This window comes from Lacerta agilis, chromosome 9 (genome assembly GCF_009819535.1).
Source record: "Lacerta agilis isolate rLacAgi1 chromosome 9, rLacAgi1.pri, whole genome shotgun sequence".
In the NCBI taxonomy this organism is placed as follows: Eukaryota; Metazoa; Chordata; class Lepidosauria; order Squamata; family Lacertidae; genus Lacerta; species Lacerta agilis.
This window is the reverse complement of record NC_046320.1, coordinates 59,719,083-59,743,693: the sequence shown is the minus strand read 5'-3', so window position 1 is coordinate 59,743,693 and position 24,611 is coordinate 59,719,083. Positions and strand designations below refer to the sequence as shown.

The 24,611-nt window shown below is 43.5% G+C and overlaps 2 protein-coding genes across 2 annotated transcripts; one reads left to right on the top strand and one right to left on the bottom strand.

Moving 5' to 3' along the window:
- Positions 1-553: 553 nt before the first annotated feature.
- Positions 554-10,223, bottom strand: LOC117053114 (estradiol 17-beta-dehydrogenase 11-like). Its single transcript, XM_033160632.1, has 7 exons — positions 9,989-10,223; positions 5,973-6,080; positions 5,603-5,734; positions 4,243-4,349; positions 2,604-2,741; positions 989-1,105; positions 554-813 (listed from the first exon to the last, which is right to left on the bottom strand). The coding sequence occupies exons 1-7, from the start codon at positions 10,196-10,198 to the stop codon at positions 723-725; spliced, it is 903 nt and encodes a 300-aa protein (XP_033016523.1). The 5' UTR covers positions 10,199-10,223; the 3' UTR covers positions 554-722.
- A 1,943-nt stretch (positions 10,224-12,166) lies between these two features.
- On the top strand, positions 12,167-23,815 carry NUDT9 (nudix hydrolase 9). The gene is made up of 10 exons (XM_033160630.1): positions 12,167-12,248; positions 14,506-14,686; positions 15,744-15,980; positions 17,847-17,942; positions 19,091-19,177; positions 19,756-19,867; positions 20,611-20,757; positions 21,232-21,316; positions 22,565-22,831; positions 23,101-23,815. Exons 2-9 carry the CDS (start codon positions 14,553-14,555, stop codon positions 22,756-22,758), a joined length of 1,092 nt encoding a protein of 363 aa, XP_033016521.1. The 5' UTR covers positions 12,167-12,248; positions 14,506-14,552; the 3' UTR covers positions 22,759-22,831; positions 23,101-23,815.
- Positions 23,816-24,611: the final 796 nt, after the last annotated feature.

Sequence of the window (24,611 nt, the reverse complement as noted above, 5' to 3'; positions counted from 1 at the left end):
CACCATGATTTACAATATATTGCCAGGTCAAAAATTATGAAACCAATATCACAATATGGATTTCAATCCAGTTTTGGATGATATATTGATATATCGCCCAGCCCTAGTGGAGACACAGCAATAGCAAAGCCTGGATAGCTCAGCTGGTGCCGATAACACCAAGGTTGCAGGTTTGATCCCTGTATAGGACAGCTGCATATTCCTGCATGGCAGGGGGCTGGACTAGATGATCCTCAGGGTCCTCTTCAAATCTACAATTCTATCATTCTATCACTCTATGGCAGTGGTGTTGCTGCTGCTTACTGCAAGGGAGAGAGGCAAGGGAACTGCAAGGGGGAGCTGCACAGGCACACCACCAGTGGAACTGGCTCCGCCAGTACACCCACACGGCCACAAACTTGCTACCAGCTCATCGCTCTCCCTCCTGGAAAGCAGCAAGAAGCTTCTAGGGCTGCATTGCTGCATCTCTGCCTTAATGGATGAGCCACTCCCATAAGGTGGCATATAAACATGAAGAATGGAAGAAAGCATGTGATTGCAGCACACCAGGAAGCAATATACTCACCAAGATATTGCGCTTTTAATATATTTGGGGTGGGAAGTTCAGGGGATTCCATCTGCAGGTTATAGACAAGGTGTTACATATTTTACCCACTGCCTGGCATTAATCAGACACCTGAATAATGGATTCATATACACCCCAGGTGAAGGCATCTCTTCATCTAATGTTCTTTCCCCTTGCATCCAACAACTGCATCAAATTTTACGTTTATGAACTTGTTCAAAGCCACCAAGGCACGCTCAGGCAAGGTTCTGCAAAGAAAAAAGAAGCATCAAGTTACAGCCATCACAGAAGCTCAGAATTCTTTTAGATACTTGACTTTGGTTGCCTGCTTTTTGTTGATGTTGTTTTGATCTCACGGCATGTTTTTAACCCAAATAACAACTCAGAAATTCATTGCTCCTTTCCTAAGTGCACCCCACATACCTTTGCAGCAGCAGGTGGAATTTCACAAACGAGGGAACGAAAATCATGTTTTGATTGCAAAGAATTCCATTAATGAGTTTCTTCGCAACTATGTCAGGCTCCAGAATAGGCGAAAACCTGCGATTAAAGGAAAACACTCACTAAAATGTTGCCAGAAACATGGACACAGGGTAGCTTGAGATTAGCTCTAGCAACATCGTTATAATAATTGCCAGAATGTTTCTTAAATGTTGTTAACTCTCTGCAATCTCTCCAAGGGTCTAATGGTTTCCTTTGTTGCTAGCCCATGAAATTAATCCCATGATGTCAGGGACTGACAGGACTCTGAAGAGTGTGGGGCGGAGGTAGGGGACCAGGAAAGTGACCCAGGAGAAGGAACCAGTGATTTATGGGGTTTGACGCTGCTTGAGATGCAGGAGCCGGGGGGGGGGGGGAGGAAAAGTCAGCATAGTCGAAGACAGAGAAAGTTGTGCTACATGTGGTGGAAGAAGAAAGAAGAAGCTATTTAGCCAACAGATGGGTCAGTAGATCCTCCCCCCCCACCTTCCCCCACCCTGCTGTCTCCTAGAACCACGAGGGGCTTGAAGTGCGAAGGGCTACAACAACTTCTGTGCATGAGAAGTCTCAGGTTATGGGCATGCAACCTATCAGGGGAGGGTATATAAGCTGGCAGGGGGTTCTCCCTGTTGCTGAAACTGCCCTAGATCTGTGGACAGCTGCCTAGAGGCTAGAAGCATGTGTCTCCAACCGTGCAAACTGCTTTAAGTGTTATTCTTGTTGATAAAGAGTTAACTATCAGATGTGTGGCTGCCTTAGCTGGGGAGGGCCAGGACACATGCATCCAGAGAGGGATTAGATCACAATACTAGCCCTTTAGGCCTCTGTATTTGGCTCTTGAGACTCTGCTCCTGGCCACGCCTCCTCTCCCCCACCCACGCCCCTCAGCTACCCTACCCCACACTCTCTGAATTGCTTTTGACTGGATAGAATGTGCCCTTGAACTATGACAGTGGGTGGGGTTCAACTAACTTGGCCCATCAGTGCAAGGATTTCCGCTTGTTAAATGGGCTTATCCTAGTCTCCCCCACCCATGCACCCCATGCCCTCCCATAATCTGCTCCAGTGGGTTGGGGAAACCCCCCAGGACAGAATTTTAAGGGGTAGGGACAGGAAGGGGAAAGTCCCATAGCAAGAAGTGAAAACCCTTGACTGGATGGGAATGTGGCTTAGCACTACAGTACTTTGAATACAACCCAATATAACTCTTGCTTGCCTGGATGAAGAGCTGTGCATAGACGAGGCTGTGCATGTGTGGAAATAGCTGCCTTCTGTGCGGCTGGGATGTAATCTACTGTACAAAGAGTTATTTGGCTGTGTCCCTGGAAATGTTGTCCGTGGGGTGAATGTGACTCTCAGGCTATGAAAGGCCCCCCAGCCCTGCCCCTGCTATGCATGCTTACCTTGGAGGAAGCCTCACTTAATTTAATGGTGGTTATTTCTGAGTGTACAGGTACATGCAAAGGATCGGACTATTATACATGTTATTCTTGAACAGGAGCAGCTGTTTCAAAAGGGAATTTAGAAAAAAATGGGAAAGAGCCTTCTCATAACTTACCTTGAGCTTGGATTTTTAACAAAGCCAGTGTTAATAAACGCTGGACAAAGGCATGAAGTTTTTATCCCATCCTTTCCCAAAGCAGACAATTCTTGAGTCAGACATTTGTGAAACCCAACAGCAGCAAACTTGCTTGAGCTAAGGGGAGAGGAGATTTTGGAGATCTTTGAAAACATTCATCATCATCATCATCATCATCATCATCATTATTATTATTATTAATTTATTAATCATCGTCTACACAACCATTTTAAGATGTTGTACAATAAAAGCAGAAAACAGTTAATAGCACACAAAACAGCCGATACATTTAATACAACTTCTTAAAAAATGACACTCATAGCAAAGACCTATTTGTCCACCTGGGAAAGTCTTGAGAATACTTTTTGACAAGAAACCCCACTGAATTCAGTGGGACTGACTTTCGAGTAGGGATCTGGATCAGTGTTCTGTACTTTTCAGAAGAATAATGTATCCAGTTGTGGGTGCCTAGAGTTGTAGCGTTTTAAGGGATCCTAAGAGTCATCTAGTCCAACCCCCCTGCAATGCAGGAATATCTCAATGCCTGTGACATCTCAACAGGAATACTATTCCACAAAACAGGGGCAGTCACACTAAAAGCCCTGCTACTGTAGAGATCTTTGGAACTTGCCAGAGAAATGTCCCCACAGACATCTATTGGGTGTGTAAGGGATAAGGCAGTCTCTCAGGTAACCCGGTCCTGAGCTGTAAAGGACCTTATCTATCTATTAGTTCTAACACTGTGAACGTGACCCCTTAGCAGATTGATATACATTACCCAAGGTATGTGCAACATGCAAGCTTTCAAAATATAACCACTAACAATGAATTGCTAAGACAGATAATACTAGAGAATTAGTAACAAACTTACAGAAAATAAATCACTTATAATTGACCAAAGTTCTCCACAACTCTTAAACTGATTTCAGTGGGTTTACCCTGAATATTCCTTTGTTGGATATCACCCACAAGGGAAGACATAGTGATCACAGCAAGAACCTTTATTGAACTACAGAACTGGACAACAGGGGCAAAGCAACTGCTTATATACCCGGTACATTTCTGAAGGCCTGGGCCACTCCCACTCCCAACGTGATTGGCTGTCTAAACTTCCAAGCTGCGAATCATAAGTCAGAGTTTAAGGGCCAATGGCAGAGGCCCAAATCCTGAAATGTCCTGTGATTGGATATCATGTGTTATGTATTGAAGTTCTCACCCTAGGCCACTAGGGTGTGTGTGTATATGGTTCATTCTGCTGCAGTTCTCACTCAGGTCCTCACATGCAAATGAGGGATTGAAAGTGACGTTCAGGGATTGGGTAACTACAGAAAGTTGCTACTGTTGCTTGTAGCTGAGTTCTATATAAGCAGGCTGCTGAGCCCTTCAGTTCAGTTCTGTTCCAGCCTGAGAATAAACAGAGCTGCTTGGAGAATCACTGTGTCTTCTGCTATGTCCACCCACTATTTAATATCATGTATCGAATTAGAACAGAGGGGCTGAGAATCCTTAGTCCAGACTCAAGCTCAGGCAAACACAGACCACTGAAGACATAACAATTTTATTCTAGACTAATTGGAGCATTCTTTGGTATGAACAGAAATGTTTCTATTACACTCACCAATAAGACACCATAAAAGGGGCTGTCACATGCCCACCAGCTGATGCAACAGTGACAATATGGCCATGGTTCTTTGTCATCATTGCTGGCAGGAATGCTTTTGTTGTCTTGAAGTTTGAAAAGAAGGCGGAAGACATTGTTAGATTCCCACATATCTAGTATTTCCTTTTGTTATATTACTGTTACATTGCTGCTTTATGGCCTAAAGAGCATATTATCACAAGTGAAATATTCAATAAAAATGCAACAGAAATCAAATAAATATTTCAACATCCTCCCACAAATACCCTGTAATCACGCTGGATGTGAGTTCATGAACCACATTCACACTTTACCTAGAGTTCCATGTCTCGCTTGGAAGACGAGTTCACTCACTCCGTCCACAAACAAACCTGTTCAGGCTTACTCCCACATCCCATCAGCTGCCCCAGTTTCTAAGCTAGGAGCAAGCTTATCCACAACCATTTGCCCATGGTGAGTTTCTGCACCCTTGTCACACCCCGATGGAGTGCCTCAAACAGAAGTTCCCCATTGGGGCTGGCCTGCAGTGGCACGCCACCATCAGATGCTATAGATCTGACATGGCAAGAAAAGGAAGGAAGCATCTTCATTCACTTTGCTGGAGATGCTCTATGACATTAACCTCAGGAGTGATGAGGACCAAATAGGAGCTACGCTGATCGCCCAAGGTCTTTATAGAATCATAGAACTGTAGAGTTGGAAGGGACCGCAGGGGTCTAACCCCCTGCAATGCAGGAATCTTTTGCCCAACACGGGTCTTGAACCCATGACCTTCAGATCAAGAGTCTCGTGCTCTACCAGCTGAGCTATCCTAACTGTGTATGAAGAATGAATTTTAAATCGAGGCAATGGCTACTTCCTTGCATGCCCTGCTTGCAAGGCATTTTCTGCCTAGGGTTTTTGGCGTGGAGAAGACAGTCATTCCCCCTTAAAACAGATTGCTTTCGAAAATATGTTTGCTTTAGGGGAAAAGGGGTGTAGCTTGATGATTTTGATGACCAGCTCAGTGGTGGCCTCCCTGGAAATCAGCTTAAGTTATGGCAAAGTGTGTATCAACCATAATATTTAGCATTTAAATGACAGCAGTGCATTGGTCATGGTTTAGTTTGGATTATCAGGTATACCTGCAGCAGCGTATTAGTAGTTTTTAATGTATTAGCAGCAGTGCTTTTTTCTGAGGGGATGCAGGGGTACGCATACCCCTAAACATTTTGTGAATCTAAGTTTAGCCTCATTGAGGGGCAGTATTTCAATATGAATAGGACAATGAGAATACCCCTAAACATTTATTTATTTTTAGAAGAAAAGCACCAATTAGCAGTACCCTAACAATATTTACCCAGTGATGAGCGAGGATGTTGACCTCAAACGTATTCTGTATTTTCTCGTCCTGAGTGGAAAGGAGATCTGCTGTTGCTATCACACCGGCATTATTCACTAAAATACTGACATCTCCTACGTCTCTTTTCACCTTTAAAATGTGACAAACAGGAAGAGCAGCTGGGATTAGATTTACAGTCACAGAGTCCATAGGCAGGCAATACCTTTATTATAGGACTAAGCAAAATGTCACAAAATAGTGAGGAAGCCTTTGAGTACTCCAGAGTTCTTCAGATTGGATATCACATAAAGGGGAGGGGGATGAGAGAAAGGGGGACACACACACAAAAACAAACAAACAAACAAAAGTTGCCGCTTTCGGGTCTCACCGTCTCTGCAGCACTGTAGATTTCCTCTCTGAGGCTGCAGTCCACAACAGAGGCATGAACTGTGGCTCCTAGATTTCTGCACTCTTCAGCTGTTTCCTCAACGCCATGCTATGCCATGCAGAAAAGGAGAAACATGGCTCATTTCCTTGCATTCAGTACATAACCGAGTGTCTAGCTAGGACCTGGGGGACCAGAATTCAAAGGCCCACTTAGCTCATGAGATGACTTTGGGCCAGTCACTGCCTTTCAGGGGCAGAAGCATGTACACCATCACAGAGGGAAAGTGGTATACGGTATATGGAATACAGTGGTACCTTGGGTTAAGAACTTAATTCGTTCTGGAGGTCCGTTCTTAACCTGAGGTACCACTTTAGCTAATAGGGCCTCCCGCTGCTGCCGCGCCGCCACTGCCCGATTTCTGTTCTCATCCTGAAGCAAAGTTCTTAACCTGAGGTAATATTTCTGGGTTAGCGGAGTCTGTACTGAAGCGTCTGTAACCTGAAGTGTCTGTAACCCGAGGCACCACTGTACTACATAAGTTCACTAAATACAGAAGGGAAAGGTTTATTAAATATGTATACTGCCCTACATCAGAGGCCCACCTAGACCTATGGCAGGGGCTGGTATACTGGCCCTGTCTCTGTCCTCCAGGTGGGGATACCATGACCACTCAGATAAAACCCAGGAATTGATCACTCACTTTTCGGATTAGGGTTTTGGCTGATGCACTTAGAAATAGGCTCCATTTGGATAGGCCATCCCCACGTGGATGGCAGAGATAGGCCCAGCCTCTTGCCAGGCACCTGGGTCTGTCAAGCCTCCATTTTAGTTTCCCACAATGCCCCACAGTGACACTATGTCTGGTGCTCTGGGACACTGTGGGGGGGGGAGTGCTGTCACCATCCCCAGGTAACCTTGAGGAGTGCCATTGATGTAAAATGGTGCCTCCAGAGTGCACTCTGGGATACTGTGTGTGTGTGGGGGGGGGGAGATGGCTGCCCTCAGGCACCTAGTCCACGGGGGGCAACCATCTTTTACTCTTCTTTTACAATTACTCAGTAAGAGACGGCATGTTGTAATGTACTGCTACTGCCAAAATTGAATGAGTGGTCATTCAAAATTTTTCAGCAAGCATGGCAAAAACTGAATTTTATAAAGCACCCAGAAAAGGAAGGAACAAATGAACGAACTAGGGATGTAAGGAGGCATCTCAGCCTGCGTTTGTTGCAATCAGTGCTGTTTCCATTTCTGTACAGTTCGGCTTTTGCTACATTACTCATCTTGCTATCCACTATGGCTGAAACAAACAGAGTTATGTAATGCTCATGGACTTAAGCCCCCTACAATGGTAGCAAATACTATTTGCATTCACTTGAGTGATTTCCATTCCTGGCAGTTTTGTTTCTGGTTCTGGCAGAATTCTCTAACATCCCTACCTCAAACCACCTCATCAAAAGGTTAATCATGAAATGTAAGCTTTTAACAAACCATACCCTCCACATATCAACATTCTGATCTGAGCATGAGCCTTCAGATATGGACATTTAGTCTCAATTTTGGAGTGAACTTAAATACTCATGCCTAACTAGACCAGCCTCGGGCAAGCGTGTAGCTTTATTTTATTTATTTACTTATAGTGTTTATATCCTATCTGTCATCTAGTTCAGGAGAAAAAGAAAATAAAAACCCAGCTACACAACTCCGATTATCTGCCAATTTGCTCCCCCTCTCACTCTCACTCACTTGCTCTATTTAAAACATGTCTGACAATTGACAAGGGGGTAGTATCCAAATATTTCACCTTCAAACCTTTTCACTAATGAGAACGAGGGCTGTGCTGCCAGCACTGCATCCGCAGAGTCAGAGACTTTATAGTGAGCATAAATCCAAACCATTTTAAGACATAAAATAAAAAGTGGCTCGACTCCCTTTTTTAACCATCTATTTCCCACAGTGCTTCTTGTTAAAGAAAGGGAGGTGTCCGGTGCATGGTTGACCTACAAAGAAATACCGCCTCTTTCCATATGAATCTATCTGGACCCTGAGATCTTCTTCTGAGGCCCTTCTTTGTGTGCCTCCTCCTTGAGAGGTCCAGAGGGTGGCAACATGAGAACGGGGCCTTCTCTGCAGTGGCTCCCCTTCTGTGGGATGCTCCCCCCAGGGATGTTCATGTTGGAGATTCATTCCCTGTGTGCAGTCATGGGTTTGTTGACTGGGTGTGTGTTTTGATTCCAAAGGAATGGGACGTGATGTAGACAGGATGTTAGTCTTACTGTGTTCTGTGGGGTGGGACTATTGTCCTTTGTTCTTTCTCTTTGCTGTCTGATGCTAGAGAGAGAGGGAGCCATGTTGCAGTGCTCTGTGTGTGTTTATATGTAAATAAAGTAGATTAGCCAAAATGCTGAGTTACTGAGTTCTGTTACACAACTGCGCAAACCTCTGCGGATCCCTAAGAGTGCTGATGTCTTCTGGCATCAGCCACTGTGAGGTTCAGGCTGAGGAATGCTTTTGAAGCTCCCAAATGATTGCCCAGGAGGGAGTTATGTTGATCTTATCTGTGAACCGCCCTGAGACCTCTGGGTCTAGGGTGGTATATGAATTTAATAAATAACAACAACAACAATAACCTGCCAAATGTTGCAAAACAGTATTGCGAACTGCCATTGGGGAGTCGTGATGGATGGTATGTACCTGTATGTATCTGTATGTGTGGTTGTAAATGTATAAATGTATAAATGCGTATATGTGGCTGTAAATGTGGGATGGCATTCAATTTTGTTGTACTACGTACAATGACAATAAAGTATCTGTCTTTCTGTCTGTCTGTCTGTCTATCATTGTAGGCATGCTTAACTTGAGGATAAACACCACTGAAGTCAGCATAAAGATGCACATGTTTATGCTACATGTTGGGTAGATTTTACTCTTTCATCTTCCCACACAAAGATCAGAAGCTACCACTATGCAAAGCAAACATGGAGGCAGCCCTAGGCATATTTGCGTGTCGAGGCCCCAGAACTGCCTCGTTCATGGAATAGAATAAATAACTAGACAGTACACAGTATTTTAGTTTTATGGGATTAAATAGGGCCACAACTTTGTTGGTTACAGATGTATACATTTCTGAGCACAATTCAAATTGTTGGTGCTGACCTTTAAAGCCCTAATCGGCCTCGGTCCAGTATACCTGAAGGAACGTCTCTACCCCCATCATTGTGCTTTCTGACTTTCTGGCAGTTCCATCGCTATGAGAAGCCAAGTTACAGGGAACCAGGCAGAGGGCCTTCTCGGTAGTGGCACCTGCCCTGTGGAATGCCCTCCCACCAGATGTCAAAGAGAAAAACAACTACCAGACTTTTAGAAGACATCTGAAGGCAGCCCTGTTTAGGGAAGCTTTTAATGTTTAATAGATTGTTGCATTTTAATATTCTGTTGGAAGTCGCCCAGAGTGGCTGGGGAAGCCCAGCCAGATGGGCGGGGTATAAATAATAAATTATTATTATTATTAGTTTTTAGCCATAGGCATTGGGGTAAGTCACTGCAAATATCACTCCAGCCCATCTACTGGAAGTATATCCAAGGGTGAAGTCAACCTATGACCTACATCAAATCAGGGCATCCCCCAGTGGTGCCCTTCGGAGGAGTGGAAAGGCCCTAGCCCCGTTTGGGCGTCAGACAGGAGCCATCCCTCCCAGATCCTTTTAACAGGATACCCTTACCTGTCAATAGGGTGGCAGGGAACGATCTGGCTTGCCATACACCAGTCCTGGGAGCATCCCCAGTGGCCTGCCCGCAAAGCCGCCTGCCACAGAAGGGCAAACAGACTTAATGAAGGAGCACAGTACATCCCACTGAAGTCAATGGAGTTTCTTTCCAGGACAACATGAGTAGGATTGACTGCAAATGATTCTAAGCACCCAGGAAGCACCCAGGAAGCCTGCTAGCCACTATCTCCACACAGCAGCATTTACCATTCCCATTTGTTTCAAGGGTTTCAAAGGAGGAGTTATTTGTACCTTATTTAGATCCCAGAGAACCAGTTTGCTCTGCCGTTTGGCGAATTCATAGGCAGTGAGTCTTCCGATGCCATGTCCCGCTCCAGTGATAAGCACAATCTCACCACTGACAGATTTTCTTTTCGCAGGAATAATAAGTTTCACACAAGCTTCCAGGTACGAATAGATTATAATGCTTAGGAGCCGCAGAAAATCCAGTATGAGATTCATTTTAATTCTTCCTCCTCGTCTGTGACTTGGCTGACAGCTGGGAGGACTTTGTAGTACAACAGGCTATTCATTTACTAAGTTGTGTGTGTGTGTGTGTGTTTTAATGGTAATGAGTGGGAGGCAGTCAGCTGTCAGAAAGAGTGTATGGAGAGTGTTGGGTAGGGCTTGACTGAGGGATGAGCTGGGTGTTTAGGATAATTTCCCTCAAGGGTAGGAAAAGATCCTAGAAAGCACCTGGAAATGTTTTACTGGCTTCGTAGAACAAATAGCCAGTTTATTAGAAGCAGGTCTAAAGTGAAAGCCTTAAGTAAAATTCTCGATTCTAGCATGATAGAATCATAGAGTTGGAAGGAATCCTGAGGGTCATCTAGTCCAACCCCTTGAAATGCAGGAATCAGTGCAGGGAACAACCAAGTGTTAAAGCACCCCAACCCCAGTCATGTTACTATGCTCCTATCCCTTCTCCTGGTCCCACCACCACCCTCCCAGGCATGCTTGGTAGAGATGCAGGAGAGGGCCTTCTTGGTGGCAGCTCCTAGTTTGGAACTCCCTCCTTAGACTTTCTTGTTCCAACAGGCTTTTGGGAACTAACTGGTTTTAAGGAAAGGGCTGGTGCTATGCTGTTTTTATGGTAATTGTGGGCAAGGTTTTTAATGCATTTTATATAATTCCTGCATTGCAGGGGGTTGGACTAGATGACCCAACTCTAACAATGCTATGATTCTAATGTTGCTCATTGGTCAGCGCAGACACTCTACTCCTGCCTATTTCTGTGGTGTCAGTTCTCTGTGAACTGGAACTGCAGCGATATCCCTTTAAGAGGGTTTGCCACGGTCGTCACAGGGACCATAGAGGTAGGAAAAATGTTGTTGTTTAGTCGTGTCTGACTCTTCGTGACCCCATGGACCAGAGCATGCCAGGCACTCCTGCCTTCCACTGCCTCCCGCAGTTTGGCCAGACTCATGTTAGTAGCTTCGAGAACACTGTCCAACCATCTCGTCCTCTGTCGTCCCCTTCTCCTTGTGCCCTCCATCTTTCCCAACATCAGGGTCTTTTCCAGGGAGTCTTCTCTTCTCATGAGGTGGCCAAAGTATTGGAGCCTCAGCTTCAGGATCAGTCCTTCCAGTGAGCACTCAGGGCTGATTTCTTTGAGAATGGATAGGTTTGATCTTCTTGCAGTCCATGGGACTCTCAAGAGTCTCCTCCAGCACCAAAAGCATCAAATCTTCGGTGATCAGCCTTCTTTATGGTCCAGCTCTCACTTCCATACATTACTACTGGGAAAACCATCGCTTTAACTATACGGACCTTTGTCGGGCAAGGTGATATCTCTGCTTTTAAAGATGTTGTCTAGGTTTGTCATTGCTTTTCTCCCAAGAAGCAGGCGTCTTCTGATTTCCTGACTGCTGTCACCATCTGCAGTGGTGACATCAGGAAAAATGTAGAGCGGATCAAAACATGGATTTTTGGCAAACCGCTCTAGGGTAGCTTTGTAGAGCGGGAAGGGAACCCCAGGGTCATCTAGTCCAACCCCCCGCAATGTAGGGAAACCTCCGTGGGTTCCGACCTATGCGGTGCACTATTAATATACTGCTTATTCGCAATCTCTTGGATGGCGTGTGAGTCTATACTTCTTCTACCTCTATGTGTGGAAAGGCGAGAGGGCAGTTGGAAAGGTTTGACTCCTCGGAAAGGCCTGACGCCTCTCCTTTAGCTGAAATCCAATCAGAATACGGGCGACGTGTGACGTTGTTTTTGGTTTTTTTGAGGAAAGGTGACAGGCGACGTCAACATCCCCACCCGCGCTGCCCTATCGACCATCCAGAGTAGGCGGGGCGAACGAGACGCCGCTAATCCCCCGGCTTCATTTCCCTGAGGGGTGGAGGGAGGCGGGATGAAGGACACAAGGACGTGGCCCATTGGGTAAGGACGGCGACGGGTTTTATTTCCCCCCCCCGTCGCAGCCAATCACGGAGCAGAAATTTGCCAGACGGGGGCAACGGCAGCTTGGGAGGAAAAAAAGGGCTGAAGAGAGGAAGCTTTGCGGGGGGTGAGTGCTAAGGAGAGAGCGAGAGGGGGAGGGGAGGCCGGGGATGCTGGTCCCCTCCCCCACTCGTCAGTTCCCGCGCTTTTTTTCCTATATAGATACTGTAATGCGAATGTAAAAAATAAATGATATGCGATCTATCCCTCCCTTTCCTCTGAAGCGCAAAGCCCTCGGTTTCCACGACGACCCTGCGAGGTAGGCTCGCTTGACAGGAGGCAGCCCCGTGAGCTTTTACGGCTGAGTGGGGAATTTCATATTTCCCTAAGATTTATATACACTGCTTGATAGTAAAACAAAAATCAGAATAGAACACATCTGAGCAAAAAGATAAAACAAAACATATTTATGTCTCGGCTGTTACTTCAATGGATATTTATTCTGTTTATAGAACTGTTTCCATACCATGTAATAATAATAATACTGTAAACAATATAACTTTTTTTTGTAAGCTGCCTTCAGTCAAGGAAAAAGGCGGGGCGTAAATAAATATATAACAATAATTACTTCAATGGATATTTATTTTGTTTATAGAACTGTTTCTATAACACCTAATAATAAATAACAATAATCCTATGTTTTTATCTGTTCTTATTTTTATTTGTAAGCTGCCTTCATTCAGGGAAAAAGGCGGAGTGTAAATAAATATATAGCAGTAATGATGATATGGACTCAAATGCACCAGAAGGTAGATTTTAACTAAACATTAGGAATAGCTTTCCCTTTGGAAAACTCCATTGAGGGTTTTTTTTTAAACAAGAGGTTGGATGACCACCATCATCTTCCAGGGATTATTTGGCTGTGATTTCAGCACTGCAGGTTGCTGAATTAAATGATCCTGGGGAGTTGGGATCCTTCAAACGGTACAATGTTATGAACATCAAAGGTGTTTCCATATGCTAAAAACAGAAGACATCAGGAAAAAAATACAAATAGTTGTTGACTGGCTAGTCAAAGTATGCCTGTCTGAATATACTAATGCAGCCTTGTTTGTTTATGACTTTTATCCTGTAATAAAATGTTTCTGTAAGGCTACCCTCAAGAGAAGAATATTGCCATCTGCACCCTGCCAGATGTATACAGTAATGTTGCCAGATACAGCTTTAATGCAGGCGCAAGAAAAGCTAAACTTGATAGAATGTCCTCTTCTCTTCAGCTGTTAAAAGCACAAGGTTTCTTGCCCTGGTACCCAGTATGAAAATGACACAGTATAATTCAATGCCTTAAAAGTACTCCTACTAAAATAATTGCAAGTGTTCTGCCTAGTTGTAAATCAACATAATTTAACAGTTACGTTAAAAACTGCAATACATTTTTTTTTGGGGGGGGGACAGGGGGACGACAGTCCAACCCTGTGATATGTAAATGAAAAATGTCGACTAATGTTAAGGATTTAAATCAGTGCTTTCTAATCTGAATGGTTTACTTAAATTGCCACAAAAACCAAGATGCAGATTGGAAGCAACTCCCATTGAACTAAATGGGATTTACTCCTGGATAAATAAGTATAGGATTGCACTGCAGTGCAGTCTTATTTCATTTCATACGTTATTTTGCAAAATGACTTGTCCTATATAAATAATGCAACAACTGATACTTGTGGAGATTAAAATGCAAAAATGTGTTTTATCTGCGGCTACACAACCCGAATCTTGGGGGCGAAACAAAATAGAAAATTCTTTCCAGTAGCACCTTAGAGACCAACTGAGTTTGTTCTTGGTATGAGCTTTCGTGTGCATGCACACTTCTTCAGATACCTTGGGGGCGAGTTTACTTTAATTGTTAACAGTGAATGGCAACTTAAAGGTAAAGGGACCCCGACTGTTACATCCAGTCGCGGACGACTCTGGGGTTGCGGCACTCACCAGAGCAGCGCACGGAAACACCATTTACCTTCCCGCCAGAGCAGTACCTATTTATCTACTTGCACTTTGACATGCTTTCAAACTGCTAGGTTGGCAGGAGCAGGGACTGAGCAACGGGAGCTCACCCCGTTGCGGGGATTCGAACCGCTGACCTTTTGATCAGCAAGCCCTAGGCTCTGTGGTTTAACCCACAGCGCTACCCGCATCCCTGAATGGCAACTTACATAAAATCAAGGTAGCAAGTCTTATGTGATATTTGCAACAAGGTTGCCTTCTGCCCCGTAATTTGTATAAAGTATAAATTGTGAAGTGACTTGTCAGTTTGTCTTGCGGGGAATGGAGAAGGGTCAGCACATACTATGCTAATATGTTTTCTATTTGGCTTCCTGACTTTCCAGGTTGCTCCACAACTGGTGGGCATTTCTCTTTGAGGTCACTGCATGGGATGGCAAGGGGTTTCCTGGCCCGGACGGTTACTGTGGTTTCTCTCACTGTGACATTAACTGCTGTTGCTGCTAAGTCTTCTTCCTGCACTTACTTCTACCCACTATTTCAAGCAGCCAGGAATCTAGCCTGCAGGTATTTGTCCCAAGGTCTAATATTACAGCCCTGTTTTCTACATAGATCAGTGAGCAAGGGCTCCTAAATGTGTGGGGAATAATGTCATAATGTTGGTAGCCTAATAGTTTTCACAGCCAACTTAATTGTATTGATAAGGAAAATTAATAAACTGCATTTTAATTTTATACATTTTAAATGTAAGCGTAAGGGTTTCTGAGTTATTCTGAGTTAGTGCCTTTAAGCTCCTTGGCTAGAATGTTGAAAGGTGGGAGCAAGTTTGCTTCTTGGTGGAACAACTGCATAGCGGAAATGGAGCCTGCAACAAAATGTTACAGTGTATTCTCACCTCCTAAAAGCAGTGCTTTTATTCAGGTTTCCAGCCACCACAACTTCCTCCAAGATACTCCATTCTCTCTCTCTCTGTCCCCTAATTGTCCTTTACTGACTTTCTTTTCCAACTAGCATTCCATGGCTACTGATCATACTCATTGTTCATTTGTGGTGGTGGTGAGTTTTCCCTTAGGTGTGCATTTTAACCTTCATGCACATACCACCTCCTTGTTTCTCAGTGACTGTGCTTTGGCTGCAATCCTGTCAGCACTCACTCATTGCTCAGTAGCAGAGGAAGCAATATTGCCTTTAAAAAAATGTACCTCCCTAACAGTTTGGTTGATAGGTCAACAGCTTGTGTAAGGAAATTTCCACCTTCATAGAATTATAGAATTGCAGAGTTGAAAGGGACTACAAGGGTCATCTAGTCCAATCCCCTTGCAATGCAGGGATCTTTTGCCCAATTTGGGCATTGAGCCTATGATCCTGAGATTAAGAGTCTCATGCTCAACCGACTGGGCCAGCCTCCTGGGGAAGGATGAACTTTCCCCCCTTGCCCACGTTTTTAACAGTTAGTTATTTAGCACTTAAATCACACAAGATGTGGAGTTTTCCTGGATGGCTGTGATATTTGATGGTGTTTGTATGTAATTTACTATGTATGAAATGTCCCAATCCTGCAATGCACAACATTACATCAAGTTTATTTTCCCCTTTGTGTGCAACTCCTTCTATTTTTCTACAGCCCATCTTCAGAAAGTTGGTTTCACAGTGACACTGGTAAAATGTCGAATTGTAAAGACGCAAGAGAAAATTTGCATAACAAAGCAAGGACCTCCCCATATCCAGGATCAAACATCGAGCGCAGCAGAGTTCCCAACGATAAAGTGGATTGGTCAACTGAATGGGAGGATTACAGCCCTGTGGAATATACAGCACAATCTGTTTTGGCAGGACCTAAATGGGCAGATCCAGAAATTGGGTGAGCATTGTTGGTTGACCAAAGGGGAGGGCTTGTTTTTGAGAATGACTTAGCTTTTGCTTGACTAAAAGTATTTGGTGGGCATAATATTTATGAATGTGACCATAATATAATAATAATAATAATAATAATAATAATAATAATTTATTATTTATACCCCGCCCATCTGGCCGGGTCTCCCCAGCCACTCTGGGCGGCCTCCAACAAATACTAAAATACAATACAAAGTCACAGTTTAAAAACTTCCCTAAACAGGGCTGCCTTTAGGTATTTTCTGAATGTCAGGTAGTTGTTTATTCCCTTGACTTCTGATGGGAGGGCGTTCCACAGGGCGGGCGCCACTACCGAGAAGGCCCTCTGCCTGGTTCCCTGTAGTTTTGCTTCTCGCAGTGAGGGAACCGACAGAAGGCCCTCGGCGCTGGATCTCAGTGTCCGGGCTGAATGATGGGGGTCCATATATTGCCTTCGTTCTTAGTTATAAGAGAGAAACTGTTGAAAGAGGAGTTGTGTTCAGTTATTAAGATGGTTCTCCGGGGAGGCTGCTGAATACAGTTCCAGTTCAGGTTACAGTGGTACCTTGGGTTACAGACGCTTCAGGTTACAGACTCCGCTGACCCAGAAATAGTACCTCGGGTTAAGAACTTTGCTTCAGGATGAGAACAGAAACCGTGCGGCGGCCCCATTAGCTAAAGTGGTACCTCAGGTTAAGAACAGCTTCAGGTTAAGAACGGACCTCCAGAACGAATTAAGTTCTTAACCCGAGGTACCACTGTACTTATACCCTAAGACTTAAATGGGACAAATTTTGGACTGAGGGAGCCACAAATGCTGCAGTTAAAATATGCAGTGCTTAAGCCCACCATTGTGGAAAAGCTTGCTGTAAGATTTTGGCACTTATAGCGTAAATTTTGGAATCTTGTTGACATGTAAAAATCCAGCTCTGTTCATTGCACTTCTAACTGTAGTTATATCAAGGGTGGCAAATATTTTATGTAAGGTTTGCTAATGCATACATGCTTTCTGACAGTGGCAGGGAGCCGATTTTATTAGGAAATCTCTAAGAGATTTGGTTCTTTTTAAGCCAAAAAGTGGTGGTTTCTGGCATCCAGGAACATTAGAAACAAGGTTCCAATGTTTGTATATAATTGCTTTTATGGATGGGGTGCGAGGAGTGTATTGCTTTAAATGCAGCCTTTTAACTAAGTTGTCCAAAACTTGCATCTGTCAAGCAATTAAAAAATGAAAGTCTGCCCTGCACCATTGCAACAGGTAGGTCCTGGCTAGACAAAAATGGCATGTGATGTAGGAGTGAGTTGCAGTATTCGAGCCAGGCTGCCAGGCTATGCTAAAAAAATGAGCCTTAAGTGAAAGTGCAAGGCATATATCAGTGCAGAGTTCCATAGGATGAACATCACACACACAAACACGTACAAGAATACCGAAAAGATAACACACTCCACTTAAGACCTATTTCTTCCTTCAGCCATCCCAAAAAGAGCACCCCAACACAAGTCCAAATCCCTACATACCTGCACACCACAAACTTTTTCTAACAGTTGGCACACAGACTCATGCCAAGCACATACACAGCACATGAAGATAAATGGATATCACAGAGAAGCACAAATGAAATGAGCAAGCCAAATACCACACACAGTAATGCAAAAACAGAGTGAAGGATCTGATAGACAATTTGAGGATAGGGCAGCAGGATTACAGTAAAGGACATAGGATTGGGCTGCCAAGTTGTGATCCTGAACACAGCTAACGTTGGAAATAAGTTCCATTGAAACTGGGATATTGGTAATGCAGATTGAAGGGTTTTTAAATTGTTTTTTTCAGTATGGTTATTATTTTCTTGAAAAGGGTGAAAAACTTTTCTCCAAAGTTCAACGAGAAGGATGGGCAAGTGGAGAGGAGGAGCCAGAATGGTTTCTATCACGTGGAAAATGGGAGGCCCAGGTATTTGACATTCTGTGTTGGTGCTTGTGCATGCATCAAAAGTCTGTATGTGAGTGAAAGTCTTGATCTGATCACATACCTTAGCAGAAATAACCTAAGAGGTCAGCACTGATTCACTGGTTCAGAATCTTGGTTGCCTGTCTGCTAAAAATGTGTGTCCAATACATATTTGCAAGTTTCCAAGCTAAAACTCTTCTGAAGCTATTTTCTGAAGCCTTGCTTGCCATTCGGGCCAAGGGTTTAAAAGATAATTAAAAGAGCATAACTTCAACCAGTATTGCTTTTCTGTGAAAGGCAAAGTAATGGTTGTTATGTGTCCCAAGTGTAAAGAATGAAGCAGGAAGAAAAGGCTTATCTCATGCTGTTTCATAGCTCCATGAGCTGTCCTTGACAATGTTTTGTGCATTAGGCATGTAAACCAAATTATACATTATTATTCCTCAAAAAATTATATTCAGTACTTCAGCATTTAAAAAGAAAACACTGAAACTATTACATGCTTTGTAAATGCTTTCTAAAAAAATGAGAATATAAGAAAAACATCTCTAACAAAATCTTTAATATTCTGTAAACCATTTGTTCCCCCGCCTATTGTAGCAATTGTAATGCAGTGTGCTAGATGCTGTATTTAATTGCTTCTTTTATTTCTTACATTGTATTTTATAGTAATACTATTTTCATCCCATACATTGTGATACAACAAAAAATATGAAAAATAAGATAAAAGATTAAAATGCAATTAAAAATCAATATGAATACTTGATATAGACATGCTGTGGACCACTTGAATGAAGCTCACTGGTGGTTTACAGACCACAGTTTGGGAACCCCTGCTATAACACTGTCATAACACTGTTTCGTTAAATCTTTTAAAAATACATATGCTTCGAAGACCTGTTTTGGGTGCACCAAAGAGGCTAGACATGCCCAGTAGGATTCTGGTCTTTGAACATCAGATCCACCCCGCTCCCAATTCTGTATCACAGACTGCATTTGAAAGGCTTCCATGTGCTAAGTGGCATTTGGTTAAGAGGGAGTGTTGCTGTTCAAGAAAGATGAGCTACAATCCTCTTTGGCCATGTGGAACTTAAGTTGTGTGGGCCTTTGGATCGTATCCAGGCATTCATTTGTGCTCTTTTATTTTTCAGGAATCCTGTAGGCAGGACAGGAATAGTGGGCCGAGGTCTCTTGGGGCGTTGGGGACCAAATCATGCTGCAGATCCTCTTGTAACTAAGTAAGTAATATCATTCCAGATAATGTCAGATGGGAATATTTTATGTTCAAGTCAATATGTGAAATATTAAAAATGCTGATCGTGATGTGCTTCTAATTCTACTTTAAGATGACTTAAAAACTACCAGTATATGGAAGCAATTGCTATGTTGCCTGAGCCCTCACAATGCATCTTTGCTGAGTGGACCCAAGGTTTCCACATTCATTTCAGTTCCAATGCTCTGGGTGGGTTCAGACAGAATACCAAACCATGGAACTCCATGAATGAGCCCAGAGCTCACACTCTCTCTCCTTCTTCTCTTCATTTCCTCTGTTTACCTCCCTCACTTCCAGTTCAGCAGCAAGCCTTACATTTGCAACTGCAACAAAATCCGGCGAAACATGGTTCAGAAGTAGCAGCAAATCATGGCTTGCAGCTGAATTGCAAGCTAGAGAATCTGAGCACGTGGTATGAGTGGGAAACATGCAGACATTGGGCTCATAGCTATGGTCTGACGTTACATCTGAAGTGGCATTTTCCTGCATGTCTTGAGCTGAACCACATACAGTATTAATCTTTTTTTCTGTTACTCTTTGCAGGTGGAAGAGAGATGGCAGTGGCAATAAAGTAGCTCACCCAGTGTCTGGCAACAGTATCTTGCAATTCATTGCAATCAAAAGGAAGGACTGTGGGGAATGGGCCATTCCAGGGGTGAGAAGAGAGAATTGACAGAATTGGCTTTCAAAAATGTGCTGGCCTCCAAAAGACTCAGTGTGTGTGTCACAGCTCCCTTTCCTGCTAAGCATTTGAAGGATTACTAAAATCTTCACCAGGAGAGGGGAACCTTTTTCATCCCGAGGGCCACATTTTCTTCTGAGGGCCTCACGCTAGCTCCTATACACACCCCTCTGTATTGATTCCTGCATTGCAGGGGGTTGGACTAGATGACCCTTGGGTCCCTTCCAACTCTATGATTCTGTGATTGCTTCATCCAGATGAGCAAGTGGTACTGTCACAGTTCAAGGGCACATTCCAGCAAAAACATGGGTTTAAAGCAGAGCCAGTGAGGGCTGTGGCTTGCAGAGAGTGGTGGCAGTCTGCAGAAAGTTCTGAGTGCCATTACCCTCCACCCCCTGCCTAGGTTCCTCACCCCTGAGCTACACCCAGAAAAACTAACAACACTCAGCACCTGGCTATTAATTGTTACATGGCATATTAGGCTTTGAGTAAGGGGATAACTGACATGTTGAGGGATCTGTCATCAGATATCTCCATTGTTTTTCATTTTTTTAACCGTCATCTGCTGCTATCATATTTCGTATCATTCCTGTCTCACCCCTTGATGTAGTTTTTATAATGATAATCACCCTCCCCTACAAAGGTGGGATTAGCCTCAAAGGGAAAGCATCCAGGCTCTGAAGGAAGATGTAACAAGTGACAACCTTTTATTTTAGGGCATGGTAGACCCAGGGGAAAAATTGTCAGCTGCACTAAAGAGAGAATTTAGCGAGGAGGCCTTGAACTCCTTACAGAAAACTGAGGCTGAGAAAGAAGAGATGGAGAAACAACTGAATAGGCTGTTCAGTCAAGATTACTTTGTGGTGAGTGGCCTCTCTGCTCCTGTTATAATTTTGCAAGCCCATTAACATTAAATATTACATGTGAAGGTCGATGAAACTCTTTTCAATTACATTTCAAAGAGTAGCAGCTTCTTATTAAGCAGTTTTTGGTAGCAGGAAGTACCGGTATAACAACCTTTAATGGACTGATTAAAATAATCTGTGCAACATTCTCTCCACCCCGTTTTTTGTACATTTTAAAGAAAAGTGCTTTTAAAAACTGCCAGTGGCAAGCATACATTAAATGGCATTTGCCTTGTTTCAAGACGATACCTGGTGTGACTTAAGCATGCATCAATCAAAAACAAATATTTTTTTCTTTAAATTTCCCATCTCAAATGCACATTTTTGCAGATTTATTTAGTTGACAAACTCACATGATTAGCTGCCTAAGACTTCTTTAATTGGGGAAGAGCCCAAATGATACAGTTGTTAGCCTGTATCTTGGCTTTCCAGGTATACAAAGGGTATGTGGATGATCCTCGTAATACAGACAATGCTTGGATGGAGACAGAAGCCGTAAACTACCATGATGAAACTGGTGAGTAAGGGATGCTGCCTTCCTTGTTTTGTGGTCTCACCCATTGTCATGTTGTTGGAACAAGGGTAGGGAACCAGGGGCCTTCAGACGTTCTGCACTACAATTCTCAGCACGAGCCAGCATGGCCAGTGGACAGGGATGATGGGAATTGTAGTCCAACAACTGGAGGACCACAAGTTCCTCATCTCTGTTAGAAGCTGGGAAGGATGATAATTATTTTTCCAGTTGCTAACCATTTTTTTGCACATTCTTGACTATAGGAAATTGGAGGACAGAAAAAGAAATTTAAGTAATACTTGAATACCTAATTGTTGGCACACTTACCTGTGCATTGTTATGCTAGATTTTTTTTTAAATCCAACACTAAAAACAAAAAAATGTTTCCTGATGACTCAGGAGTGTTGCTTATAGTGGCACATGGGTAAAAAGGTAAAGGTAAAGGGACCCCTGACCATCAGGTCCAGTCGTGTCCAACTCTGGAGTTGCAGCACTCATCTTGCTCTGTAGGCCGAGGGAGCTGGCATTTGTCTGCAGACAGGTTCCGGGTCATGTGGCCAGCATGACAAAGCTGCTTCTGGCGAACCAGAGCAGCGGATGGAAACGCCGTTTACCTTCCTGCTGGAGCGGTCCCTATTTATCTACTTGCACTTTGACGTGCTTTCAAACTGCTAGGTGGGCAGGAGCTGGGACCGAGCAACAGGAGCTCACCCCGTGGCAGGGATTCGAACCGCCGACCTTCTGATCAGCAAGCCCTAGACTCTGTGGTTTAACCCACAGCGCCACCTGGGTCCCCTGCCACATGGGTACCATTGCACAAAAAATGTCATCTTGTTGTCATTTGTTGCTTTAAGTTTTAAGCAGCTTTCTAGGTTTCTGCATACCAAACCAATCCATTGGTTCATCTAGTTCACTATTGCAGTGGCTATTCAGATAGGGATCTTTCCCAGCTCTAACTGAAGATGTTAGTGATGGAACCTGGGACCTCCCGCATGCAAAATATGCACTCTGCCACTGAGCTATCACCCTTCCTTTGTGTTTAAGCCTGATTCCTTGGGACAAGGTGGGCTGTCAAATCTACCGAAGGTATGAGAACTTCTGTCACAAGAATGTTCTGTGAAAAGAACTGTTTACTTAATGTGCTTTGCCATGGAAGCTGTCATGGGGTAGAAGTCCTGGTGGATGATTTAATGGGTTGTGCTGTAGGTAAAAGGATTCAAACTAATGTCAGAATCTCTCTTTGCATAACAGGTGAAGCAATGGAGAACTTACACTTGGAAGCAGGAGACGATGCTGGGAAAGTGAAATGGGTTGACATTGGAGAAAAGCTGAAACTCTATGCCAGTCATGCTGACTTCATCAGGCTCGTGGCAGAGAAAAGAGGAGCACACTGGAGGGAATATCCTAACCTGGTTTGCCATGATGGGGCTGAGATCAAGGCCTAAACTAAAGCCTAAACATGGCTGATAAAAGTTTAGGGATGGAATGAGGTGTTAATGCTGCTTTGAAGAATGAGATTACAGTGGAACCCCGGATTACGCACACCCTGGGTTGTGGATGTTCGGGTTAAGAACACCCGCAACCCGGAAGCATTTCTGGAGTGCGCGAAACCCGCGCACGACCCCCGGATGTCCAGAACGCTTCTGCGCACTTCGCGCATGCGCAGATGCTCTCAAATCGCGCTACTTCCGGGTTTTCGGGTTTTTTTACATGTGTTTGGGATATGCACACCCGCGTTACACACGGTGACCCAGAACGGATCGCGTGCATAACCCAGGGTTCCACTGTACTGATGTATGGATGGAGAACCTGCAGCCCTTAAGATTTGTTGGACTCCAGTTCCCATCAGCCCCATCCACCATGTGCCAATGGGCAGGGCTGATAGGAGTTGTAATCCAACAGCATCTAGAGTTCCACAGCTTCCTCATCCTTGTTTTAAAGCCACAAAGGATGGGCAGCCAAATTTAAGTGATGCCAAATCCCCATTAAATTTTCCAATGAAATAAAATCAGTGTGACTTCTAAATGTCTAGATTTGGAGCTTTGGGTGCACGGTGCCCTCTCTTTTTATCAAGAAATATTGCTAAGGTATTCGAGAACACATTCTGCATCCATTATACGTAAATAAAAACATGTATAAGGGTGTGATTTTTGTTGATCAACAGGAGTGTTGAGAGGCATTTTACAATTATAAAAATTAACAGCTGCAATCTGTTTTACTTCCTGACATTGATCTAATGTTATGGAAATAACCCTTTAGTGCCAGCACTTAATATTTATTGTCATAATCAGGAAGCAATTTAGGTTGCACTCCTATGCACTTAATCCGGGAATAAACCCCATTGAACCCAGAGGGACTTGCTTATGAGTAAACCATGCACAGAATTGCATTGTGTGTCTTTAAGTCAGAATCTGAATGATCTCTTGTTCATCATACAAAATAAGCCACCATACTATTGTTGTTTTTACCACACTGATCCTAATCTTTGTAGAGAAGGGAAAAGAAATCTTCGGTATAATTGCAAAAAAAAAATGTAATATAGGATTTGACCCAGGAGCCTATGATTGAGGAAACAGAGGGCAACACAAACATGTATTAAAATATTTACTTGGATGAATGAAACACACAACTAAGCTTAGCTCATATTGGAAGGAAACACTCCAGTAAGCTTATCTTATATTGCCATTTCCAATTTTTAAAAAACAGACTGGGATCCAAATAGCTCTTTTAATTATTCTTGTTTCCTGTACTGGCTGAGCTTTCACTGTTTTGGCCACTGGAGAATATTCTGATATACAGGAACTGGTTGTTTTAGTGCGTGAACAGAAGCTCTCTGGACTCCAGTCACAGAATATTCTTATTTGAAACCACGAGAAGTTTAGAAACCTGCGTTCAAGCACTTAATATTTCCACCACCAAAGTAATTGTAAACTACCTTGGACCACTCTGAAGAATAGCTTTGCCTCCAAGCCACTGTTGGAGTGTCTTCATGCCATGGTCTGCCTAAATATCATTATACTTTGGAACCAGCCCTGTAATGAGGAAGGCTTATCAGCAAATCACCAATAACGCTAACCTGTTATGTCAGCCAACTTCTCATTGGTTATATTGTAGCACTTAGTTTTTTTTTCTTATGAACCTTTGGCTAAAGTTTGGGATGGCTCTTCATTATGTACCCTTCTGTTTGTTATGTCAAACTGCCAATATTTTCTAAAACACACAATGTAGCGATTTTATTCTTTGTTTTCTGAATAAATTGCACAGCAGCCACAGTTTCTGGCATGCCTTGCCTTCTGCA

Bases quoted from the DNA above. Each gene is read 5' to 3' on its own strand.
- LOC117053114 (XM_033160632.1), bottom strand. From the start codon at position 10,198: ATGAATCTCATACTGGATTTTCTGCGGCTCCTAAGCATTATAATCTAT. The intron at 5,735-5,972 runs GTGAGACCCGAA...CACATTTTAAAG, and splicing joins TCTACAGTGCTGCAGAGACG to GTGAAAAGAGACGTAGGAGA. The intron at 814-988 runs GTATGTGGGGTG...TTTTCTTTGCAG, and splicing joins TTCCACCTGCTGCTGCAAAG to AACCTTGCCTGAGCGTGCCT.
- NUDT9 (XM_033160630.1), top strand. From the start codon at position 14,553: ATGGCAAGGGGTTTCCTGGCCCGGACGGTTACTGTGGTTTCTCTCACT. The intron at 19,868-20,610 runs GTGAGAAGAGAG...CTTTTATTTTAG, and splicing joins GGGAATGGGCCATTCCAGGG to GGCATGGTAGACCCAGGGGA. The intron at 20,758-21,231 runs GTGAGTGGCCTC...TTGGCTTTCCAG, and splicing joins TCAGTCAAGATTACTTTGTG to GTATACAAAGGGTATGTGGA.